A 21,124-nucleotide genomic window follows, 5' to 3' on the forward strand; every position below is an offset into this window, starting at 1 on the left:
ACTAACTCCTAAAATGAAAAAGTAATAAATGCAGATATAGAATAGAATCATATAGAATCATATACCATAACAACCAGAATGAAAAATACTACACTTCCACATCCAAATGCCTTTTAGTTGCTGCCTTGGCCACAGCACAGTGGAAACTGAGAGGAAAAAGGTTTTATATATTCAACTTGGAACACCATGGGAAACATAAATTTTCACAGATAGATCAAGTTGTTAAAGTTAGATCCAGTTAAAGCAGAGACCAGTTTGGTGGAAGACCATGTGTTGGGAGAAAATGTTCTAGTCCAGAATCAAAAAACTTCCTAAAACTAAGGTTTAAAATATGCACTCAGCTCCAGATAACAGATGCTCTTCACTCCAGATGCAGTATATTGGAAGAAGTCTGCATTTTTTTTTAGTTGCTGCTAAAATAATGTCTGTTGCATTTCAGATTGGAGACACTTTGCAATTCAGGAAGAAGTTCCCCAGATGGAACGATGTGAATTATTTATGCAATGTTTATCTCAGGGTTTACTTCCCATCACAACCAATTAAGGCTATTTCATTTCATTAAAACTAACATTTCCACACGGGGGAAATCACTTATCTAAAGAAACTGTTATAATATCTACTACTTAAAAGCTTGGAGGCTTCCATCAATCATCTTGTCCCACAGTCTTCCAAAAACTCACAAGATGGGAAAGTAAAGACATTTTCCTGTATTAAGTCTTGCCAAGTTGAATTATAATTAATTGGGAATTAACAAATTAAGATATTAATTCTTTTCTTCCTACTTAGTAGAAAACGATGGGGTTCAGAAATGGTGCCCTGTCACATCAGTCTTGCAGTCCCTGGACAAGCCTCCACTATTTTTTCAGTACATACAGAGCAGAAAAGGAACCCTTGCTCCCACTGAATTGTCTTAAGACTTTTCTACATGAGCAGAGACTGAGATCATCAAGCCTCACAGAACAAAATGAACTGTGAAATAAAATTGGCTGTTTGGTATGTAACTCTGCATTAAACTCTGTTCTGGAATGGCAGTGAGGAATCTGCTGTAATTCTGCTCTTTGTTCCTCTCCTGCTGCCACTGTCCGTGTCACTTGTGCAAAGTGTACCATTAGGTATCTGTGATAGCCAAGGCGTTAAACTGAAAGGTCTTCTTGTTATTAATTTTAGAACTGTTTTCCAGTTGAGATACTGCCAGGTCTCGCTGAGGTTTCAGCAGATTAGATTAGATTGTCTTGTGTAGAGACCTCCTCTAAATGAGTAACATCAGTCTTGGGGAAGAGGGAGAGGGAGAGAAAGAGCCCATCATTGTCACTTGACAACATCGAATCAGTTTCTGCCCCCAGTAATTATAACTCCTAGAAAAGCCAAATTTTGGGATCTGAGGAGTCAAGGTCTGGTCAAACAAATCATTGCCTGTCACTGCTTTTTTGAAACGTCCAGAGTGACAAAGATGCCTCTCTGTGAAATATGCTAGGAAAACACAGGCAAAAATCAAAACTACACAGCTTTGTCTTGGTTTGTTATGCACTGAAAAATAAGAGTACACTGTGGCTAACTTTCCTGGTGGTCCTTTGTGAGGTCTGGATCAACAATATCATGCTAAGAATGTTAAAATGTCAATTTATTCCTGTGGCAGGTGGGATTCCTGCATTATCTCCATCCTCTCTGGTGACAGGCATTAACAAAGGCCTTTGGAAGTTGTTGAAGACTATTATTTTGCAAACAGCTAAAATTTCTCAGGGCTTTATAAGTAGATTGTAGTGGTCTGACAATCAGCTGTTGTAATTGTCATTGTAATTTCACACATTTAAGGGGAAACATCATTTTTCACAGCATCTTGCTGAAAAAGGATCTATTGTTTCCCTAAGATTGGGGGTGTATGTGTATATATGTGGAAGCTCTGAATATTTTAAAAACATATGCATATAGCTACTATTTCTTGGTGAGATACAAGAAAATTCTGCATGTGATAAAGAGGATGTAACAGTAGGGGAAAATTCTTTATATCACGTACTTAGAAAAGTGCCTGGCATTTTTACTGCTTAGCAAAGTTCATCCTTATTTATGTCATGCTGCTCTTAACATGGAAAAGAGCAAGATGATCGTGATTATCAGCTCAGATTTGTATGACTATAATCAGGTTGTGATGTAGAAGGAGGAAATCTCACCTAAGTGAAGTCTGCTCCAATAACTTGTGTTACACATTAGGTCTTCTTGAAACCATCGTTCCCCAGAAATATATCTGTGTGTCTTGTTAAGGCCAGATAAAATCCAAATAAGCCATGCCTCTTTTTTAAGGTTCATTTATCTGAGCTGAAAATACAGTGCAGAAGTCCTGTAGTTTCCTGGCTTTCTGTAGCCTCTTTTGAACCAGGCTTCATGTCTGATGGGCTGGATCCTGTAGGAACACCAAGCAGGGAGGATGCCCCAGGCCCCAGTAGTGTACCAGGGGTTGGCTTCAGGCTGAGCCTCCTGCTTAAAAACCCAGCTCTCACTGACCATATTTTATTCTCAGCATCCAGCTCCTCAGATCTAATCCCTGTCTGGCATAGTGCTGTTTTAACTTGTTTTATTTGTGTGGGGGTGAAAAGAAAAATCTAAGTGATACAATTAGGGCAGTGTACCTAAGCATATTGATTGTGCTTTGTTACTCTGCTTGTAACCTATTGCATTCATCTGGCAGTCGTCAGGTTGCACTGGTCAAGTGCATTACATTCTGAAAAGGTAAGTGAATAGAGGCAGGACACTGTGTATGTGTCCATGAACACTCTTGCATTTGTCTAGAAGATTAAATTTGATAGGACATAGTATAGTTAGCACGATTTTTTCAATGCAGAGGCTGTTAGTGGTGCCAGATTTTGAACATCTACAAATGGGAGTGTGGCTTTCTGAGGAATGAGCTGTAGTTGTAGAAGTCCCAGGTATGAAACATCCCAGGGTGGGTTTAGCCACCAGAGTAATAAAGTCGCTGTATTTATTGAGAACGTAGTCTTCATATCCTCTCTTACTGAACCATCATTAACTGAAATCATAAGATAGTGTCCAAAGGAGACTCCATCTGTACAAACTTATATCTGAATACCAGGAGTGCCATTCCAGCAGGTCTCAGCACAATGGTTATAAAGGCCTCTTCCATGTAAGGCTCTGAAAATTGTCTTATGCATTTATTAAATCTCAATTAATTTCAGGGTCAGAAAACACAGGGAGGTGATGCTTCTATTTCTCTTGATGACTTAGCCACAGAAACCAACACTAGGTCTAATACTGCTGTTTGGAGGTTAAGATCAAGTTTAAAGCCATGTTTAGGTCTAGGACACATGGTTATATCATGTTATAAGATTGTGCTTATGAGTGGCTGGATCCCTCCAGTTCTATTTCTGCAGTGGCTACCGAAGCATTGCTGGGGATTAAACCTCACACACAGATTGTGTGTGTGTAGGTTTTCCTACATTTTTCAGACCTTCCTTCTTTTCCACAGTGTGGCTCAGCAGAAAAGCCACACAGCTTTATTTAGTATTCAGCTGGGCTTCAGTTGTCAGTGAGATACTAATGGAAATTTATCGCATGCTGAACCCAAAGTGACATATATATATGTTAAAATGCTGTGTTTTATTACACACCTAAAAATACTTCATTGTCCTTACTTTTTGAGCTTTTTTATGTAAAGTCCTCAATCAGTGCTTTAAATCTGGCACTTCCATATTAATCTTTCTCCTTTTTTTTAATGTAACTTTTCCTAACGAGGAAGAAAGTACAATGGAAATTTTTGATCACCAAGTTATCAAATCATTAATCTTATTTTCATTTGTCGTTCAAAGTAGAATTAAGTACAGAAGCATTTCATGACAAACTGTCAAATGATGATGAAATTACTTGATGTCAGAGGTCAGTAGTCAGCTACTAAAAATTGGCTTTATTGTCATAATTCTAACTTCTATTTCTCCATGTAAGTAAGTGGCATTTTCTCTGCATTATTGGTGGCTGCCTCTGAAATGAAGCTGGGTCATTGAGTGAACCACCACGAAGGTAAACACAATCTGACATGGTTTGCTTTGGAGAGTTTGTGATCTCTAAAGGTTCTGAATGCCTCCTGAGAGGCAAAATGGTGTCAGGATGAGGAGACATGTATTTTTATGCTTTTTGCTTCCATCTTTCTGCTTTTGACTGTGAAAAGGCAACCTTCTTCACTATGGAGAGACATGCTGAATTGCTCTATTCACAGGTGACCAGACAAGGCAGATTACTTTCCTTTGGCTCTTTTATTAGTAGTAAGTAATATGCAAGATGACACAGTTTTAGGAAAAGCATCTTCAGGAAACATGAATAAAGGACAGCATTATTTATGAACAAGAGCTCTGCATTTTCCTGATACTCTAGAGCTTTGTGTAGTGTTAAAGCAAACTCATCTGAAAACTCTCTCCCCAGTCACGCCTTGATTCACTGGTGTGAGTTTGGATTGAATCCTGTCTCTATTCCCTGTGGTTTTCTACTTGGAAATTCTTACCTGGAATGACAGAGGTGTGTTCTGGAGTGACAGACCAATTATTCCTTCACCAGTTAACCCATAAAAATAATGGCATTTGCAGGAGTTTCCACTCAGGTACCCCATCTTTATTATTCTTCTGATATCTTTTGCTGACATAGCAGGTCATTCAGGAGTCTCAGTACTAATTTTGCTTGTAAGGAACCTTTGCTGATGCCTGGAAGAACAAATTTACGTACCCTGCTTTATTAGAACAAGTAGGAGGGGCTACCTTGGTTTTCTTAGGAGTTGTCTTTTAAGTCCAGCTAACAGGTGAGAAAAAAATGGCCTATTCCTCATCCACACAAAAACTAAAATGGAGTGTGAGGTATTTGTCTCCATCTTCGTTACATTTCTGAGATATTTAATAGGCCCCAGAATTGTTCATTTAAGAACTATGTGCTATTAAACTGAAGCATTATTTAGCAATTGGTGCTGTCTCAAGAGGATAATTACTCAGAAGTATCTATTTGAAAATTCATCCACTGCTAGTTGTATAAATGTCTACAGTGCCTGAAGTATTTAAATACTGTGAGGCTTTATGATTAAAGTTCCGTATTACAATATTTAACAGAATGGAGGATTTCCATTAATATTGTGCACGCTTAGATTCAAATGGTGGGGTTTTCTCAGTGACTCATGAGAATTTGCACCTACTGATTTCAATCCCACCGAGTAAAAGAAAGTAGGTACCTGGTGTGCCTGGTACATCCCTGGATGCAGGAATGAATGCAGTATAACTCTCAAGTCAAAAAAGCCCCAGCTTAGCTGTGTACAGCACTGCTGAGCTTGGAGGGAACGTGACAGCTGCTATGATGGCTTCTGCCCATGTTATATGTGGTGATGAAATGCTTTGTGGATGAGGACGAAAGTCTTCAGTATTTGATCCACACCAATGAAACCAATAGGGTCCCTCTAGCTTCACCAGTTAATTTCAAAGGATTTGTATGAGTGTAAAGTCTGAGAAATTGAGTGAGCATTTAGGTCTTGATGAAATTGGTCAATGCACTCTAAAGTTATTTCAAGGAACTGACGTGTGATATGCAGACATACACACAAAGCAGGATCATATAAATCTCATTTTCTAGTTTAACTGGGTTAAAAAGAAGACTTCAAGTATGCACAAGTGGTAATGAAAATTAAATTAGTTATTGCCACTCAAAGAAGTGTTCCCAGAGTCCTTACAGACCTCCCTGAAGATGTGAGCTCAGTGCTCAAGAGTAGCAAGAAAGCAAATAAGATGATGAGAAATTACTAGGAAATGATCAACAGGAGAAATCTTTACTCCATGGTATGTATGACTTAATTCTGACAGCCCAACTTCAAACATGCTTTGTACATCCCAAAAGCATGTAAGACCTTCACTGATGTGAAACAGTTTCCATGAGACAAGAATCTCAATAGTTGTTGTGACAGCTCAGCTTGGAAAAGGGGACTCAGGGTACATGATTACAAAGGTCCATGAAATCCCAAAGAAGTTAAATAGATGTTGCTTGATATGGTTTATGATATAGCTAAGGGTCTGAGCCCTGAAAGACTGAAGGTGCACATTCAATAAGGAGGAAGAGTTTTAATGCAGTATATCAAAGTGCATGAATTGAGGAGCCTCTTGTGAAATTGTCTTCTAGCTGTAAACAGCAAATACAGGTTGGAAAGAGGATTTAACAGAGTTTTGAACAAAACAATCCTAAAGTGGTCCTGTGCAGCTTCTCAGGACCAACACACCAACCACTGGGTGTTCTGGGAAGCCAGTCGTGATCCTGAATGTGTTTTCACCTTTTCAGAGCAGCAGTGTGGGAATCCACCAGAGCTGCCACTGACTTCACTTAAATCTTTCAGCTTCAGCATGAGAGATACGGATGCTGTCTGCTCGCTTCTCCTTTTCTTCCCCCATTTCACTTCATTTCCTTCCTATCTCTTTCTTCCTTCTGTTTGATATGAGCCTGGCATGGTGAGCCCAGTCACACTCCCTTTCTCAGCACGGCTGTGATCCCATGACCAGTGAGGCAGGGAGAAGCTGTGCCCTGTGTTGGAGTGGCTGATAACAGCCCCTTTCATTCCCTGTTTTCCACGGTAATGAAGTTGCAGATATCAGTTGCAGAACCTGCGTTATCTCTCTGTGCACTTCTTTTCTTTTTGCTGTTATATTTTCTTCTGCAGAAATTAGGACTGGACTTCAGAACTAGCTCTAGTTTATCTCCACTATTTTTCTGAAGAATATTTATCTCTGTGTTTAATACCTTTCAAAGATTGTCATTGTAAGAAAAACCCATTCACTAACAGAACTGGGGGTTAAGGCAGATGGTGAAGCTCAACTAATTTTTTATGTTTGGAATTCTTATTTTTCTGTGTTGTCCTTAATTTTTATCCTATATTTATAACAAAAAGGTTATATCTTTAACAAAAGGTTATAAAGATGTTTAAAACAATAGTGTTTCCATGGAGCTGGACAACCTGGGTTTATGATCTCAACTCAAGCCAGGTTTGACTATTAAGTGTTACAGACCGGATCACATTAACCCCTTAGCCTGGAACCCTCTGTGTTCTGGTGTATTAACATGAGTACACTGGATGCTTTTTCCCCTGGAGTCACAGACTCTGCTGCTCCAGAACAGAATGAAGCTCTGGGTCACAGCCGCATACTGGTGTATGAACAGGGTAGTTCAAATCCCTCAAGATCAAGCAGATGACATTACAGCTGTTGGATTCAGGTCACATTCACCACCTTTTCTCTACAGCTGTGAGAGCAAGATTCATGTTTTTATTAAGTGAATGTGAGGATTACTGAGTAAACACAACTCTTTCTTACCTAAGGCTCTGATCAAAAACCTGCAATATTTCTGTTATAAATCAGGAAGACTTGTCTTGCTGGACCTTTAGCATCAGATGCTGGCAGACTATGGAGTGTGTGTTTGACAAGGGAATGCTGTGGAAGGAAACCAGGCATGCTGGATTAAAGACTGAAACTAGCCAGGGTGGAAAAGGAAAGTTAGGAAAAACCTGAAATCAGACACAAACCTTCTATCAGAAACACCAGACCCTCACCCTCTGCAGCGAGCATTACTGCTTCTGAGGTGTCAGGAGGTGGTGCCTGAACCTATTTTAAGAGAGAAATTACTGCGATATGAGTATGAAATTTAAAACATGCTGGGGCATGACTATTTTGTGCATCTGATGAGGAGGACCCTGGTCTTTTTCTGAAGTGGCCCCATTTAAAACCAGCAGCATAGTAGTGGCATTCACAAGCTGAGTGATGAAACAGTTTTCTTGAAACTGGACATTTTGGAATATTCTTTGCCTATGAATTCTTAGGTGGTTGGTTATGATCACGGGTGTATGGTTACAGCACCATTTGCACTGTATCTTGTTACTGTGTTGCTACAGTCTTAAAATAATCTTAGAGATAACATTTGGGGTTTTATCTCCTTTTAATATTTGAGTGTGGTGTATGTTCACCTTTTTCTAAACCTTTATTACAATAATGGGGAAGTTTAAAATTTGGATCAAGGTTTTAACTTTAATTCTGTTCTTTGAGCCATGGTGTATTTTTAATAGGTGGAGGTATATTTGAACAATCTGGCAATACCTTGATAACCAAAACCAATGTTTATGCAAGTATTTTTTTCACAGATTTGTGATGCATAATGCATCTTGTTGTTAAAAGGTTAAGTAAAAGAAATACAGTGTTTATAAAGCATGGGCTATAAACTGGCTGTTAGATAGATCAGCGATTTGTAGGTTAATATTTGAATTTTTTAACTTCAATGCCTCACTTTTAATATCTTTCAGGCTTCTTGATCCAAAGCTGACTTTATATTCTGAACGTGTGCAATTGTTTGCTGTAATCTCAAGAGAAGATAAGCATGACATCTGGTTCACACCTGTGGTTTTAGGGATAAGAGCATAGCTGCTTTATGTATTATTCAGGGCACTCTGTTGAAACTGCAAGGAATTTGACCCTTTGAGGCCCTTTGTCCCTAGGTTTTTATACTTACCTAAAGTAAACATGAAATATAGGATTCTTCTCTCAGTAGGTATTGAGCAGACTGTTTATTCCAACCTATGCCTGCTGCCAGAAGAGGAATTAGTTATGCAGGTTAATTATCAGATTTATGTGAAAGACTTTACTTGTGCGACTCCCATATTTCACGATTTCCACTGAGGCATTTTTTGCTGTGGCAAAACAGTGCCAGGAGAGGTGAATGTACTGGGAAGAGGTACAATAGTCTGGTTGGCTCTGTGTTGCAGGCAATCCCCTCCCTGCTCACCACATCCCCAGGCAGCATGGGGCATCTCTCTGTGACCTGACAGGGAGAGGCTGCAGCATTTCCAGTTTCCAGACAGCGTTCCAGGCACAACCCAAGTATCTGGGGCTGGTGGAGACAACACTGGCAGAAAGCAGGAATTAATTTGGTTGGTCATTTCTACAGCCAAAGGCACCCATAGTCTGGAGAAAAGCAAGCAGCTGTCAGACTGAAACCCAGAAGTTACATGGTGCCCATTTCTCAGGTGAGGTGTTCAAATGTGGGATGCTGATTCAGAAGAGATGCCTTCAGAAATATACAGATATGAGCCTGGGTGGAAATATGAGTCTCTGGGTTGAGACTAGATTTTATTATGAAAATGCAGAGTACAGGGAAGGGATGAAGCTGGCATGGAGCCTGTCTGAGCAGGGACATGAGTCCCACATGGAGTGTATACTAAAAACTGTACTGAACCAAAGCCAGTAAAATTTTGACTCAGATGCTAATCTGGTAGTGGTTCTGTGTTCATCAGGAGTCCAAAGTAGTTCAACATGGTTTTCTTTCAACATCAATGCGCCCTCAAGAAATTGGAGGTGTTAAAGCTGAGAGTTCATCTTACATTGTATAAGGTGGTGCCATGAGCAAGCACCAGAGGAGTCTTGTCAGGGCATCTGGGGCTCATACCAGCACGTGAGTATGAGAGGGGGAGTTAGATTTGTGTTTCTGTTTCATAAGCATGGAAGGATAACTTTGACGTCTAACAAAGGACAATTACGGAATGGGTTGGCAAATGAGTTTGCAGATGTAGCAGCAGGCAAGGTTTTAACACTAAAGGCTTCACAATTTCTAGCACTTTAACCTCACCTCCATCAATTTTGTGCTTACTTGAATATTTTGCTTCTTGCTGTGCTAAAGTCCAGGTCTTTTTATGTGCTCGTGTTAATAAAGAATCGTGCCTTAACAAGCTGGTGCCATTAAGGTGGTATATTAAGCTATTCTGTGGGTCTGTAAACAAAATAGCTAAGACAAGAAGTTTCGAAGCTTTTTAACATTGAGCTTCACTTTCTGCTCTGGAAAAGCAGTCAGAGGACAAAGGTAAAGAAAGCTAGAAAGACAGAGATATTACATGGAAGACACTGTGGAATTTGAGTAGCACCCCATGGTGAGGAGGAATTTCAGTCCGAGATATTTTCAAGAGATTCAGACTTTTGGAAAGGATATAGTGTACTCACTGGTTGCATATTAAGGCCCTTTGAGAAACCTGAGGTAAAATACTGACATGAGGCAGCTGCACTGGAAAAATACCTCTTGTGTTCAAACAGGAGTGGAGGACCTAATGCTCTCCCTGCAACCTAGAACTGCAAGTGGCTACTGAGATATCTGAGCACCCAGTTTACTTCATCTTTGGGATTCCAGTGCTTCCTGGCATACGTATTCTGCAAAATATGGGAAAGCCCATGCTATCTTTGTTACTAAGTTCTGCAAGTAAACTCTTTTCATGAGCTGGTTCTGCTGTAACTGCCCATATACCTCACAGTTAATGAATAAAAATAACTCTGCAAGTGTACAGCCTGGAGGATTTCATATCCCCTCAGAGACAGGAACGGCCTTTCGCCCAGCAAAATGCTTCTGAAAACATGCCCCATCTGCTGTAGGGCTTTGAATCCAGAGATGCAACAAAACTATAAATATTTCAAAATTTGTTCTGAGGCATATGAAGATCATTAAGCCTCCTGGAAAAGCTTGCCTTATTCAGCTTAAAAAAAAAAAAAAAAATAACCCCCAAAAAACAAAACAACACAAAAACCAAATAAACCACACAGGATGTTCTGAATTCCACAGTACAAAAAGAATAATTTGTGCTAAGATGTGAGCTCTCAGAGGAATGAATACTTGTGCTAGGGCATCTTTAAAGTGAATGCTATATGAAATTGTATTAATCACACATGCTAGAAAAAGTATGCTTCTGTAGGGTTTATTTTTAAAGTGCAGTTCCTTTCTTTTCCCTGAAGAGTGCTGGAGTGATTTTGCTAGGAAATCCCAGCAGTTCTCTCCATTCTCGCAGCACTTCTTGATGTTTAAGAAAGTAAATGGATTCTTGAAAGATGAGCTGAGTATGGACAGTTGGAGTATTTTGAAGTTTAAAACTCTTTGTTCAGTAGCTTAGTTCTCCTTGTAGGAAGACCATGGGAAACAGATGAAGACAGCATATGAAACAGTCCCTTTTTGGTTGAGTTCAGAGCTATTCTGTTCATACAGTGAGTCTGTCCTGCTTATTTTTAGTTTGTGTGGCTTTTGGTGCTTAGCCACTTCCTAAATTGCCTGTTTCAGTTTTTCAGCCCCACCAGCAGCCAAGTATTGCTTCTAATTTTTCCATTTGGACAGTTTTAGAAAGCAAAATTTGCCTCTTAAACGGGAGCCTCAATGTTGCATATTCCCACAAGCACGAGCTTGCTGTCTTGTTTGGAATATGCCACGGTTAGACAAAGCCACTGGGAGTGAAACTCAAAACTATTTCAGGAAACAAACCAAAAAGTCTCTGGCACAGCTTGGCAGCAGAGTTAAAGACCGGTGAAAGACCACAGCTGACCTCAAGAAGCCTGGGAAGATGCCTTTAGGCATCTGGATGCAGCACCTTGCAGTACACGGCTGCACCAAGCTCCTGTGACATCAGCTTTGTGTCCAAGATGAGCTGTTCAAAAGTTGCTGTGAGGATTAAGAGGCCATGTACTGTCTCCATGAGGTACATAGTGAGAAAATGAACAGCAATTCCCAAATTCTGTTTTTCCAACACCACTCCAAATGGTGGTTATTTCACTTTTTTTTCAATTGCTTGTCATTCTTCACATTTATTTCCAGTCTTTCATCTTTTTCTTCATAAAACATCCAGGTGAGGAAAGGATGGGCAATGACTGTAGTTGACACATGAGGAAATGAGGCCCTGAAATGGGAAGTTTTATGCAAGACAGCAGAAACTCTCTGGTTGTCTGAGAAGATGAATCTTTGCAATCCAAGGTTGCTGCTTCCTTAACAAAAGATCTGACTTGTAAGAAATACTCCTGCCCAAAAATCAGAATAAAGAATTCACAAAATTACCTTGATTAGGAAAGGTCTTTGAGATCCAACCATTAACCTAACCCTGGCAAGTCCTTAACTAAGCCATATCCCTAAGAACTGTGGCTATATCACTCTTAAATACCTCCAGGGATGGTGACTCCACCGCTGCCCTGAGCAGCCTGTTCCAATGCCAATAGTGAGCTATTTCTCTCTCATTTGGTTTTATGGTCATCTTCATCTTCTTAGGACAGAAAGAGCTTTGCATTTTCAAGTTTTTTCTCACAGCCATGAAGGCAGCACCAATAGTGATTTTTAAATTGCAGTGAAGGTCTTGCAGAAATAATTTCATTCCAAATCCTTGGACTTTAAGTGAAATACAGTATGGCAGGAACCCTCTGCTGGTAGCATACGAATGAGCAATACTGTGTGGTGTAATATTTTTTCTTTTTTTTAATTTTTACCTCCTCCTCTCCTTGGATTTCTTCCATCCCTTGGACATGTGGTTCACATCCTTTTTACGAGCTGACTGAACACCCTATTGTACACTTACCACCCACGTTTCCAGAAAAAGAGCCTCCTAAATTTGTGAGTTTAACAAGATGCTCTGGTGTATCTGGATCCACAGGTGTAATTACCACAAGATTAAGATATTTTAACATTTTCAAAAGAAGAGAAAAGGAGGAAAGGTTTAAAAAAGCCTCCTGCTCATTATGCTTCAATTATTGTTTACATCTTAGTATTAAAGTGTTAGTATTACAATTTCCTGTGTTTGGAAGGAGGTCAGATATGAAACACGACTTGTAAATAGGAAGAGGATCAGAAATGAGAGGCGCTGCATGGATAGGTTAATAACCAAGCTTTATAATTCAGGGGTCTTGTGTGTTGTGAAAGGGAAGACTTACTGCTGATTTTTTGTTGGTTTTGAATGATTTATAAGATTTTACTTCTGGTAGAGTGTTGCAATCTATGTTGTCATGGAAATTCTATTGAATTTATAGTTCCATTTATCCAAAACGATTTTCCAGACTTCATTTCATGGTGAATCATATGGCTGTTAGTCGGAGTACAAAGCAATTGCAAAAAAGTTTCATGTTACAGAAAGCATAAACACTGAAACCATTGCTTTCATATTATGGAATACAAATGAATGCAACATGCAGCTTTTTAGCATCAAATACATCTTCACTGTGTAATGACTCTGTGGATATACATGAGATGTATTTTCTTCTTCGGGCCAGGAGTGGGCCTAAAGGTTATTTATTTATGTCAGTAGAAATCAGGGAAGTTTCTGGTTTGCCAGGGTACTTCTCTCTTAACATTTAGGACTTAACACCCAAGATACTGAGTGATGTGGCTGTTATTCAGCATTGAATTGAAGCACAGGGCGATCCCACAAGCATTGCATTCTTGTTCCTACTGGGCTGTCACTGGACCACTCACAAGTTTAAATGCTGTTCAGAGTTAGGAACAGAACATGCAACAACTGCCAACTTTCAGGTTGAAAACAGCTATGAAATTGCTTAGTCTTCACTTTTAACATAGATACACCTACTGTTTTGTTTGTAGACAGCAAAGCAGTAATTAATGCTTACTATTAAAAAAGATTAAAGAGAGATTTATCGTACTTCTGAGGCATATGAATGTCTAAAGTGAGTTGAATTCTCTTATTTCACAGTATGATCTTCACTCTTCCTGTTGTTTCAACTCCTTTGATTTTTTTTCAGCCTAGCATTGTGTTAATTTCAAGTTGCAATTACTTCAGGGCAAAGACCCTGTCTTGACTCTTTGCTTTGCAATTTACCCAGCACACTTTTAGGCATTGTAAACTACTAAGTTATGACACTGAAAATACACCTCTGTACCTACCCAGCTATAGTTAAAAATTCAGTGATGAATAATAGACAAGGGAGGAAAAACATGCCATTATCTGTTCCTGTTCAACTTTGTCTTCTTTAAAGAACGTAGTATACTCTGTGTTATTACATCAAGCTTGAACTTGAAAACATCACGATTTGCCCTCCCCCTTTGCCTTTTCTAAGCAGATTTGGAATATGTTATAACAGATAACTTTCATGGGTTTTTAAAAGGGAATATGATGAGAAGTCAAACATCAGACTTTATTGCCCCAGTGTACATCTCACACTCCAGTAAACACACAGACTGCAGGATGGTTACTCTGAATTTTCAGTGCTACAGTGAAGATTACATTATTTCTGTAGAAAATTTTTATTCAAGCCAAATGGATCACATCATCTGGTTTGCTGGAAATCTATGCACATATTTAAAGCCAAAGTAAGTTGCATACAGGCTTTCAATTAAGAAAAATCATGTATGATTCATAATCTTAGCACAGAATTTGTTTTTGTGCAAGAGTTTTTAAATACAGCTGTAAAAGTGGCTGAGAATAATTTATTCTTACAATATAAGCAGCAGAGCTGCTAATTAAAAATTAGTATGTTCAGTGATTAGTTCTATCATTTAAAGCAGACGTTTCAAAATTTTTGTTTAGCCACTCTGCAAAGATTTGCAATCTACCTGCCATGCCTTTATGTTTTGCTTTTCTGAAAATACTCTCGGTCTCTAAAGCACCACATAGCTGTGGTGTCTGTGTCTTGTTGCCTGATTCATCCAAAAATTGGCTGGCCTGTAATTTTTTTTTTTCTCTCTAGCTTTAAATTGCATGGTAGTCCTTGGATTGCTGGAAGGAAATGAGCGGAAAGCTAATTCTGATGATCTTTTCCCTTCCACCAGAATTCCTGATGCTATTGAGTATTCTGTACTCCACATCTGTGACAGCACAATGAGCCTTTGTTCATTTTTTAATCTGAAGAGAAATCTGCTGAAGGAGGTTGCACAGGGTGATAGCAGCCCAATTTAAAAGTCTCAATTATTTATTTTTAAAATACTTGGCATCTGTCTATGGAAAGTGTACTTGCCTGGTTTCCAGTCTCTTAGAATTGCTTTGAACTCACTCACATCTTCTGGGATCTATCAAATGCTCATTGTGGCTTTTCTCTCAGAAGTGCTGAATGAGTTTAGCCATGATAGCCTGCATTGGATATAAACTTTCTGTCTTTGTAGTGGGATAAGAGCACAAAGATGTCATGCACAGGAATGGTGATTTCTGTCTGGATGTTTGTCTTGCCAAGAAGAGGAGGAGCATCCAAGCAGAGAGCTGGAGCCTTTTATTTGTGGATGAGTGGTGGGGAGAAGTCATTCATTTGAAGCAGGCTCTGTTTTTGCAAGCCAGTGGCATTTCATAAAAAGGGTTTAATCATTCAGAGGCAAATTGTACTTAATGAACTCAGAACTGATCACTGGTGGGCAGTATTTCTCAGTAAAACACATGCCTGTTCTGGACAGCCTGTCCTTACCAGTTCAGCATGATGGCAGCTTGGTTTTAGTCAAAATCTCATAAGCACAAAGCAGGGCCTGACGTTTTGCCATCAGGTTTCTGTTGAGTTTGGAAGAACTTGTTTGAAGAAGGATGTTTCTGCAGAGAACAGGTTGGGAGTGCCTGCCCTGTGGCCTGGTAGGAGCGTGGAGGCAAAGGCTGGGGAGTTCATAGAATCATAGAATTGGCTGGGTTGGAAGGGACCTCAGAGATCATCAAGTCCAACCCTTGATCCACTCCCGCTGCAGTTCCCAGCCCATGGCACTGAGTGCCACATCCAGTGTCTTTTTAAATATCTCCAGGGACGGAGAATCCACCACTTCCCGGGGCAGCCCATTCCAATGTCTGATCACCCTCTCTGTAAAGAAATTCTTTCTAATGTCCAACCTAAACCTCCCCCGGCACAACTTGAGACCGTGCCCTCTTGTCTTGCTGAGAGTTGCCTGGGAAAAGAGACCAACCCCCCCCGGCTCCAACCTCCTTTCAGGGAGTTGTAGAGAGTGATGAGGTCTCCTCTGAGCCTCCTCTTCTCCAGGCTGAACACCCCCAGCTCCCTCAGCCTCTCCTCATAGGATCTGTGCTGTAGTCCCTTCACCAGCCCAGTTGCCTCCTTTGGACCTGCTCCAGCACCTCGATATCCTTCCTGAACTGAGGGGCCCAGAACTGGACACAGGACTCAAAGTGTGGCCTCACTAGTGCTGAGTACAGGGGAAGAATCACTTCCTTGGACCTGCTGGCCACACTGTTCCTGATCCAGGCCAGGATGCCATTGGCCTTCTTGGCCACCTGGGCACACTGCTGGCTCATGTTCAGCTTCCTGTCAATTACTCAGGTGTTGGAGCTGTGGGGTGTATTCATCTGTGCAAGTGTTGTCAGCTGGAAAAAGGCCTGAAGTGCTTGGGAATTGTAGTGGCTGGACACTGGATCTTTCTGGACAGAAGAAACTAGAAAACGTGACATGGTTTTATAGGGTAGCTGGCAATTATCTCCTGGGTTATGGCAGGGTGAGGATTTTCTCTCTAATCCTCTGTTTTAAGGCACTGGTAACATTCTGAAGATTTTCCCCTTTAGTGAGATTTTTTTCAGGCTTAATCTGTGCCATACAGCAAATATCTCTCAAGTTTAAGTGAAAACAATTCTGTTCTTTTAAGAGTGTGAAGAGTGTCAAAGAATAAGGTTTATCCATTAAAAACAAACTTACCCTCTCTCAGCCTCTGTAGCTGCAGTAGCTGTTAGTAGCATTTTAGGGTGGGGAGAGTTTTCCTGCAAGAAAAGTGCCTTTGTGTCACTAGGGATGGTTTGTTTCAGCTTAGCATTATCAAAATAATGAAAATTTCAAGTTGCTTGGACACAATGGGGTTTTTTAATGGTAGATCTTTAGAGGGTACATGCAAGCATACTGCTGTGTTGCACATCTGAGATTAAGGAATTCCACGTAAGCCTTATTAGTTGTAATGGGGCTAGATATGGAAGACTCATAAATCTAATATACTGTGCCATCGAGAACAGGACTCTTGTGCCATCTGGGATCTATGCCTCTGAGAAGGCTATTTGGGGTACTGTCAGCAGGGATGGATGGACCAGAGCATTCTGACTGCAGACACTGTCACACTATAGAAACTACAAAGGGTATTTCAGGCTTTCCCATTGCTAAGGGATTCAGAGCCTTTCAAAATGTATTTAAAAAAAAAATTGGAAAATGGAAGCCAGTGTGAAATCACATTTAAAAATGTTAAAATAATGATGCTGAGGTCAGGCAGTGCCACAGTTCAGGTTGGATGTGCAAGTCTGGATGATGCTCTATTTCACAAACAACATTTTGTAATAATATACACATTTTCTTTAGCTTAAATACCCTTCTGTTGCATTCTGTACTACTAGGCAGAGATAGTAGAAGTCATTTATATGCAAAATACATTGTATATACTAATTATATAATAAGGAGTAATAATGAAAATTTTCTGGCATGTTTAGACGGCTTAAGTATGCAGTTAAATTAATTTTATGGTTAACTGTCTTATTCTTGATTTGTACATAAAGAACATTATGTCATCCATAGAAAATAGCAAATTAAACATCTACTAATATATGCATTCAAGATTATGTATAATATATATAAAAGCGAAAATGCATTAGCTGTGTTTACATTTTATTGTAGGTTGGGGGAAAACAGGTGAGACTATTATGCAAGAGAACAATATGTGATCAAGGAATTAGAAACTTGTGGTAATACCCGTGCTCAGCAGTGTCCAGGTGTGGTTTTATGAGCAGCCTGAACCATGCAGCTTTGAGGATGTAACTTTACCATCTTCTTAACAATATTTTGGCAGTGTATGCGTGTATAAATTATATAACAGCAATTCCTGGGAGATTCTACTCCTAAAATGTTCCTTCTAGCTGTATGAACACATGAGAAAGCCACTGTATGACAGATTATGATAATTTTTCATACAAGACAGTTCCCCTTGACTTGATGGATGCAGAGAGAGGAACCACACTCTCTGGAAAAACACCAGGGAGCAGTGGGAAAACGTTTCAACGTGTATGGTAATCAAGGTGGAGTGGGGTTCTTGATTAGTCTGTGAAATTTCACTGCTGAGACGAGGGATCTGAATTAAACTCTTTTTTACCAAAGCCCTTTGCACTGCTATCCAAAAGTGTATTGTAAAAATTAATTTCTTTAAAGTGCCCTGAGCAAAATTGATACAAAATGATTTTGGCATATGCTGAACTCACTCAGTGATACTTTTCTTCATAAATTCCTATGAGGACTGTATAGTGAAGTGTTTTATATAAAGTATACCTACTTTTAGACCTTATTTTAAAGGAGAATAAAATGTAATTTGTGCATGTTTTGTGAGCTTATATCTGTGCTGGCTAAATTGAGGTTTAAACAATTCTACCTGAAACAAACTGTTTCTAATTTCTACATCAATGAATGGCTGTACCTCAGTCTGCATCTGTTCAAAGCATGAGTTGTCAGAACCTGGAGGCACCACCAGCTTTGTGAGATATTGCCAGCATATGTGAATGTGTGCTGTGAATAGATTGGGAAAAGGAAGGCCAAAATAGGGGAAGAAAATTGCTTTCAAATTTTATGAAGCTAGAGTGAGTGCCAGACATTTTTTTCATTTTTTTTTTTTTTTTTTTGTGGGCCATTTGGAGTGTAGTCTTATTTTATCATCCAGCTGAAAAAAAAAATACCTCTGCCTCTGAAAAGGCTGATCTTCATCTTGGCCTTTTCTCTGTACGGTGATGCCTGATTAGATGTGTAGGTTCTTTGCCAGAATTGTACACTACAGCCAATATATACAGACAGGAGCCTGGAAAATCAGTGAACATGAATAGGAACTTGTCTGAGCAAGACAAAAGGGTATCATCTCATCTAGCAATACACAAAATTTCAGAATATGGGAAAAACACTTGCATTTGGGAGTATGTTAGGATTTGTCATGCAGCAGGATCTTGGAAAACCTCAAACAGCCCCAAAGACACCAGCAGGGCATTTGCCTGCAGGCAGACTTGCAGGAGGGTCAGAGCAGCAGCGTGTGGGGATGCGTGGACAGTCCTAGTTAGACCTCATGTCTCCATGTGTACTGTGTGGCTATTTCATGTCACCTAATAATGCTGTAAAAGTCAGAAAACATCAGGTTAACGGGCAGCAGAGAAGCAGGAATGAATGCACAGATTTAGACAAGAGGCCAGTGCCAGAGAAGCCTTATGGATACGTTCCTGTTTCATAGCCAGGAACAGGGTTTTCTTTCTGAGTCAATGTCCATGAGTGAACACGGACAACTGTCTTGCAGTAGTGTTGCCCCCCACGGACAAGCCAGGGCTGATTTGGATTGTGAAACTCACCAGGGGGGATCCCTGAATGGCCCCAGGAGCAGCTGCTGCAAAGTCCAGTTCTTGGGCTTGGCTGTTCCCGTCAGACAGATGTTTTTTATTTATTACATGTAAAGTGCACACAGAGCAAATGTTACCAATACTGAATTTATTCCATGAAAATGCACACACCTGCATGGTGTTATGTTGAGAAGGGAGTGCTGCATGTTTTGGATGTAAACCAAATGCTCCTTTGGAGCAGATCATGGCTGATGCAGACAGACTAACATTAGGGGCTTCTTGTGGGATGGAGAGGTTGAACAACTGCTGGGGCTGTAGCAGTGTCTTAAAGTGGGAGGCAGAAGTGGGAGCTCAGCTACTGTGGTAAATGGAACAAGAACCAAGGGGGAAATGAGCACTAGGGCCCACGGGGCTCTGTGAGTTGCCCTTATTGGTGCCATCTGGGTGTTAGAGCAAGGAGGGATTGTTCAGCAGCAGAGGGTTTGAGGGAAGCTGGTCCTCAGTCTTCCTGTATTTGTGAGGCATTTGTTGTTTCAGGGAAATTGTTATTCTCACCTGCTTTCACTCTAGGTTTGCCCAGTTATTAATATTTATTGTTTGTCCTAAAATGACATCAAAATATCTGGTTTTGTCTCACTTTTACTTTTTGCCGAGTACTAATGCTTTGGAAATAAAAGTCATGAAATTTAACTAAGTCAGGGAGAAGTCTGACCCTAACTGATAGTCCTGAATATCAGAGGCTCATAAAAATGCATTGCTATAGAGACAGACTTTTATCTTACAAATTGCTTTAGGAGTAAAGGAATAACTCTAAATGTTGAAATCCTTTTCAAAAATTCTCTATGGTTTTTGAGATAAATATGTTTAGCACATTTAACAGAGTAGGAGATGAGCCTGCAATGAGCAATGAAGAGATCCTGGCAGAAAGCATAAAGTTTACCATCTAAACAGCCTGGCCATACTGTTTATCCTTGGGTTTGTTATTAAAATGCATTGCTTTGACTCTGTTCCCTGGTTACTGTCCCAGTAGGGCAGTCATGCTATTAATCAAGATGCTCGTTAAACAATATTGTTCAGCAGAATTTCTTTATCTCAGGTTCATAATACTGGGTTTATATAACAACGTGCATGCATTACCTCATTTGAAAGTTGTATGAATCAACACTAATGTGATTTTGTTGTTGTTTTTAATTTTTACAGATGCAGATTTACTTCTACAATCCTGATGACTTTGACAGTTTTGGAACAGCAGTTCTAGAAAACAGGGTAGTAGGAGCCATGGCCGTGTTTTTTCAAGTAAGTTTAAACAAGAGCTATATCCATAAACCAAAACATACACCAAGTACTGTTTAATTCACTGAATTGTTTCAAGCTTAATGGACACATCTGTTTTCTTGTTTCCGCCTGTCTTAAGTGAAAAATATTTCGTATTGTCTATGTGTGATTTAAAATGTAAATAAGTATATTTAGAAATGTAATGAAAAATTTGGCATGGATTGTTCTGACTTTATGGCTACTTCACAGATGCAGATTGGAGAACACATTTATCACAGAACTTCACTGCTGAAGCATATTGCTGGGGTCCCTGGAATAACAAACCAACTTGAATTGGTTCTGTTTAGAGTAAACTTAAAATTCAAACATAAGTTGAGGGAAAATTAATCAATAAGTTTCATCAATCTTATCTGCAGCAGCTTCTTCTAAATTGTCATAGTAACAAGTTCTTGAAGGGATCAGGTTTCCGAATGAGTGAATTTATGCACCCTCAGGAGCCTGACTGCTGGGTTTGCTCATTTGTTGGTTTGACACGCTCAAAAACTGCTGCACGAGGTAGAGACTGCTGCTTGCCATGGCTGGAGGCTGGAGCTGCATGGCAGGGGTGTTCAGCAGTGTGGGCTTTTTGTCATGTTGCATCAGCAGCTGAGTTTTTCCTTCCTGACTGGAGGGTGAGTTGAACAGAGTGAGCTGGAGCAACTCCATAGCACCACGGGGTGGGAAGTAGCTAATGAAGATTTTGAAATGTCTCAAGGTGTTGCTTTTTCGAATGAGAGGAAAGAATGG

The 21,124-nt window shown here is 39.9% G+C and overlaps 1 protein-coding gene across 1 annotated transcript in view; it reads left to right on the forward strand.

Annotated features, from left to right (window-relative positions):
* PTPRG (protein tyrosine phosphatase receptor type G) overlaps window positions 1–21,124 on the forward strand; it is a 385,824-nt gene that overhangs the window by 234,072 nt on the left and 130,628 nt on the right. The window contains exon 5 of the mRNA XM_071756171.1: window positions 20,264–20,359. Coding sequence (XP_071612272.1) covers window positions 20,264–20,359 — 96 coding nt within the window. The remainder of the gene's footprint in view (window positions 1–20,263; window positions 20,360–21,124) is intronic.

This window comes from Heliangelus exortis, chromosome 12 (genome assembly GCF_036169615.1).
Source record: "Heliangelus exortis chromosome 12, bHelExo1.hap1, whole genome shotgun sequence".
Taxonomy (NCBI): Eukaryota; Metazoa; Chordata; class Aves; order Apodiformes; family Trochilidae; genus Heliangelus; species Heliangelus exortis.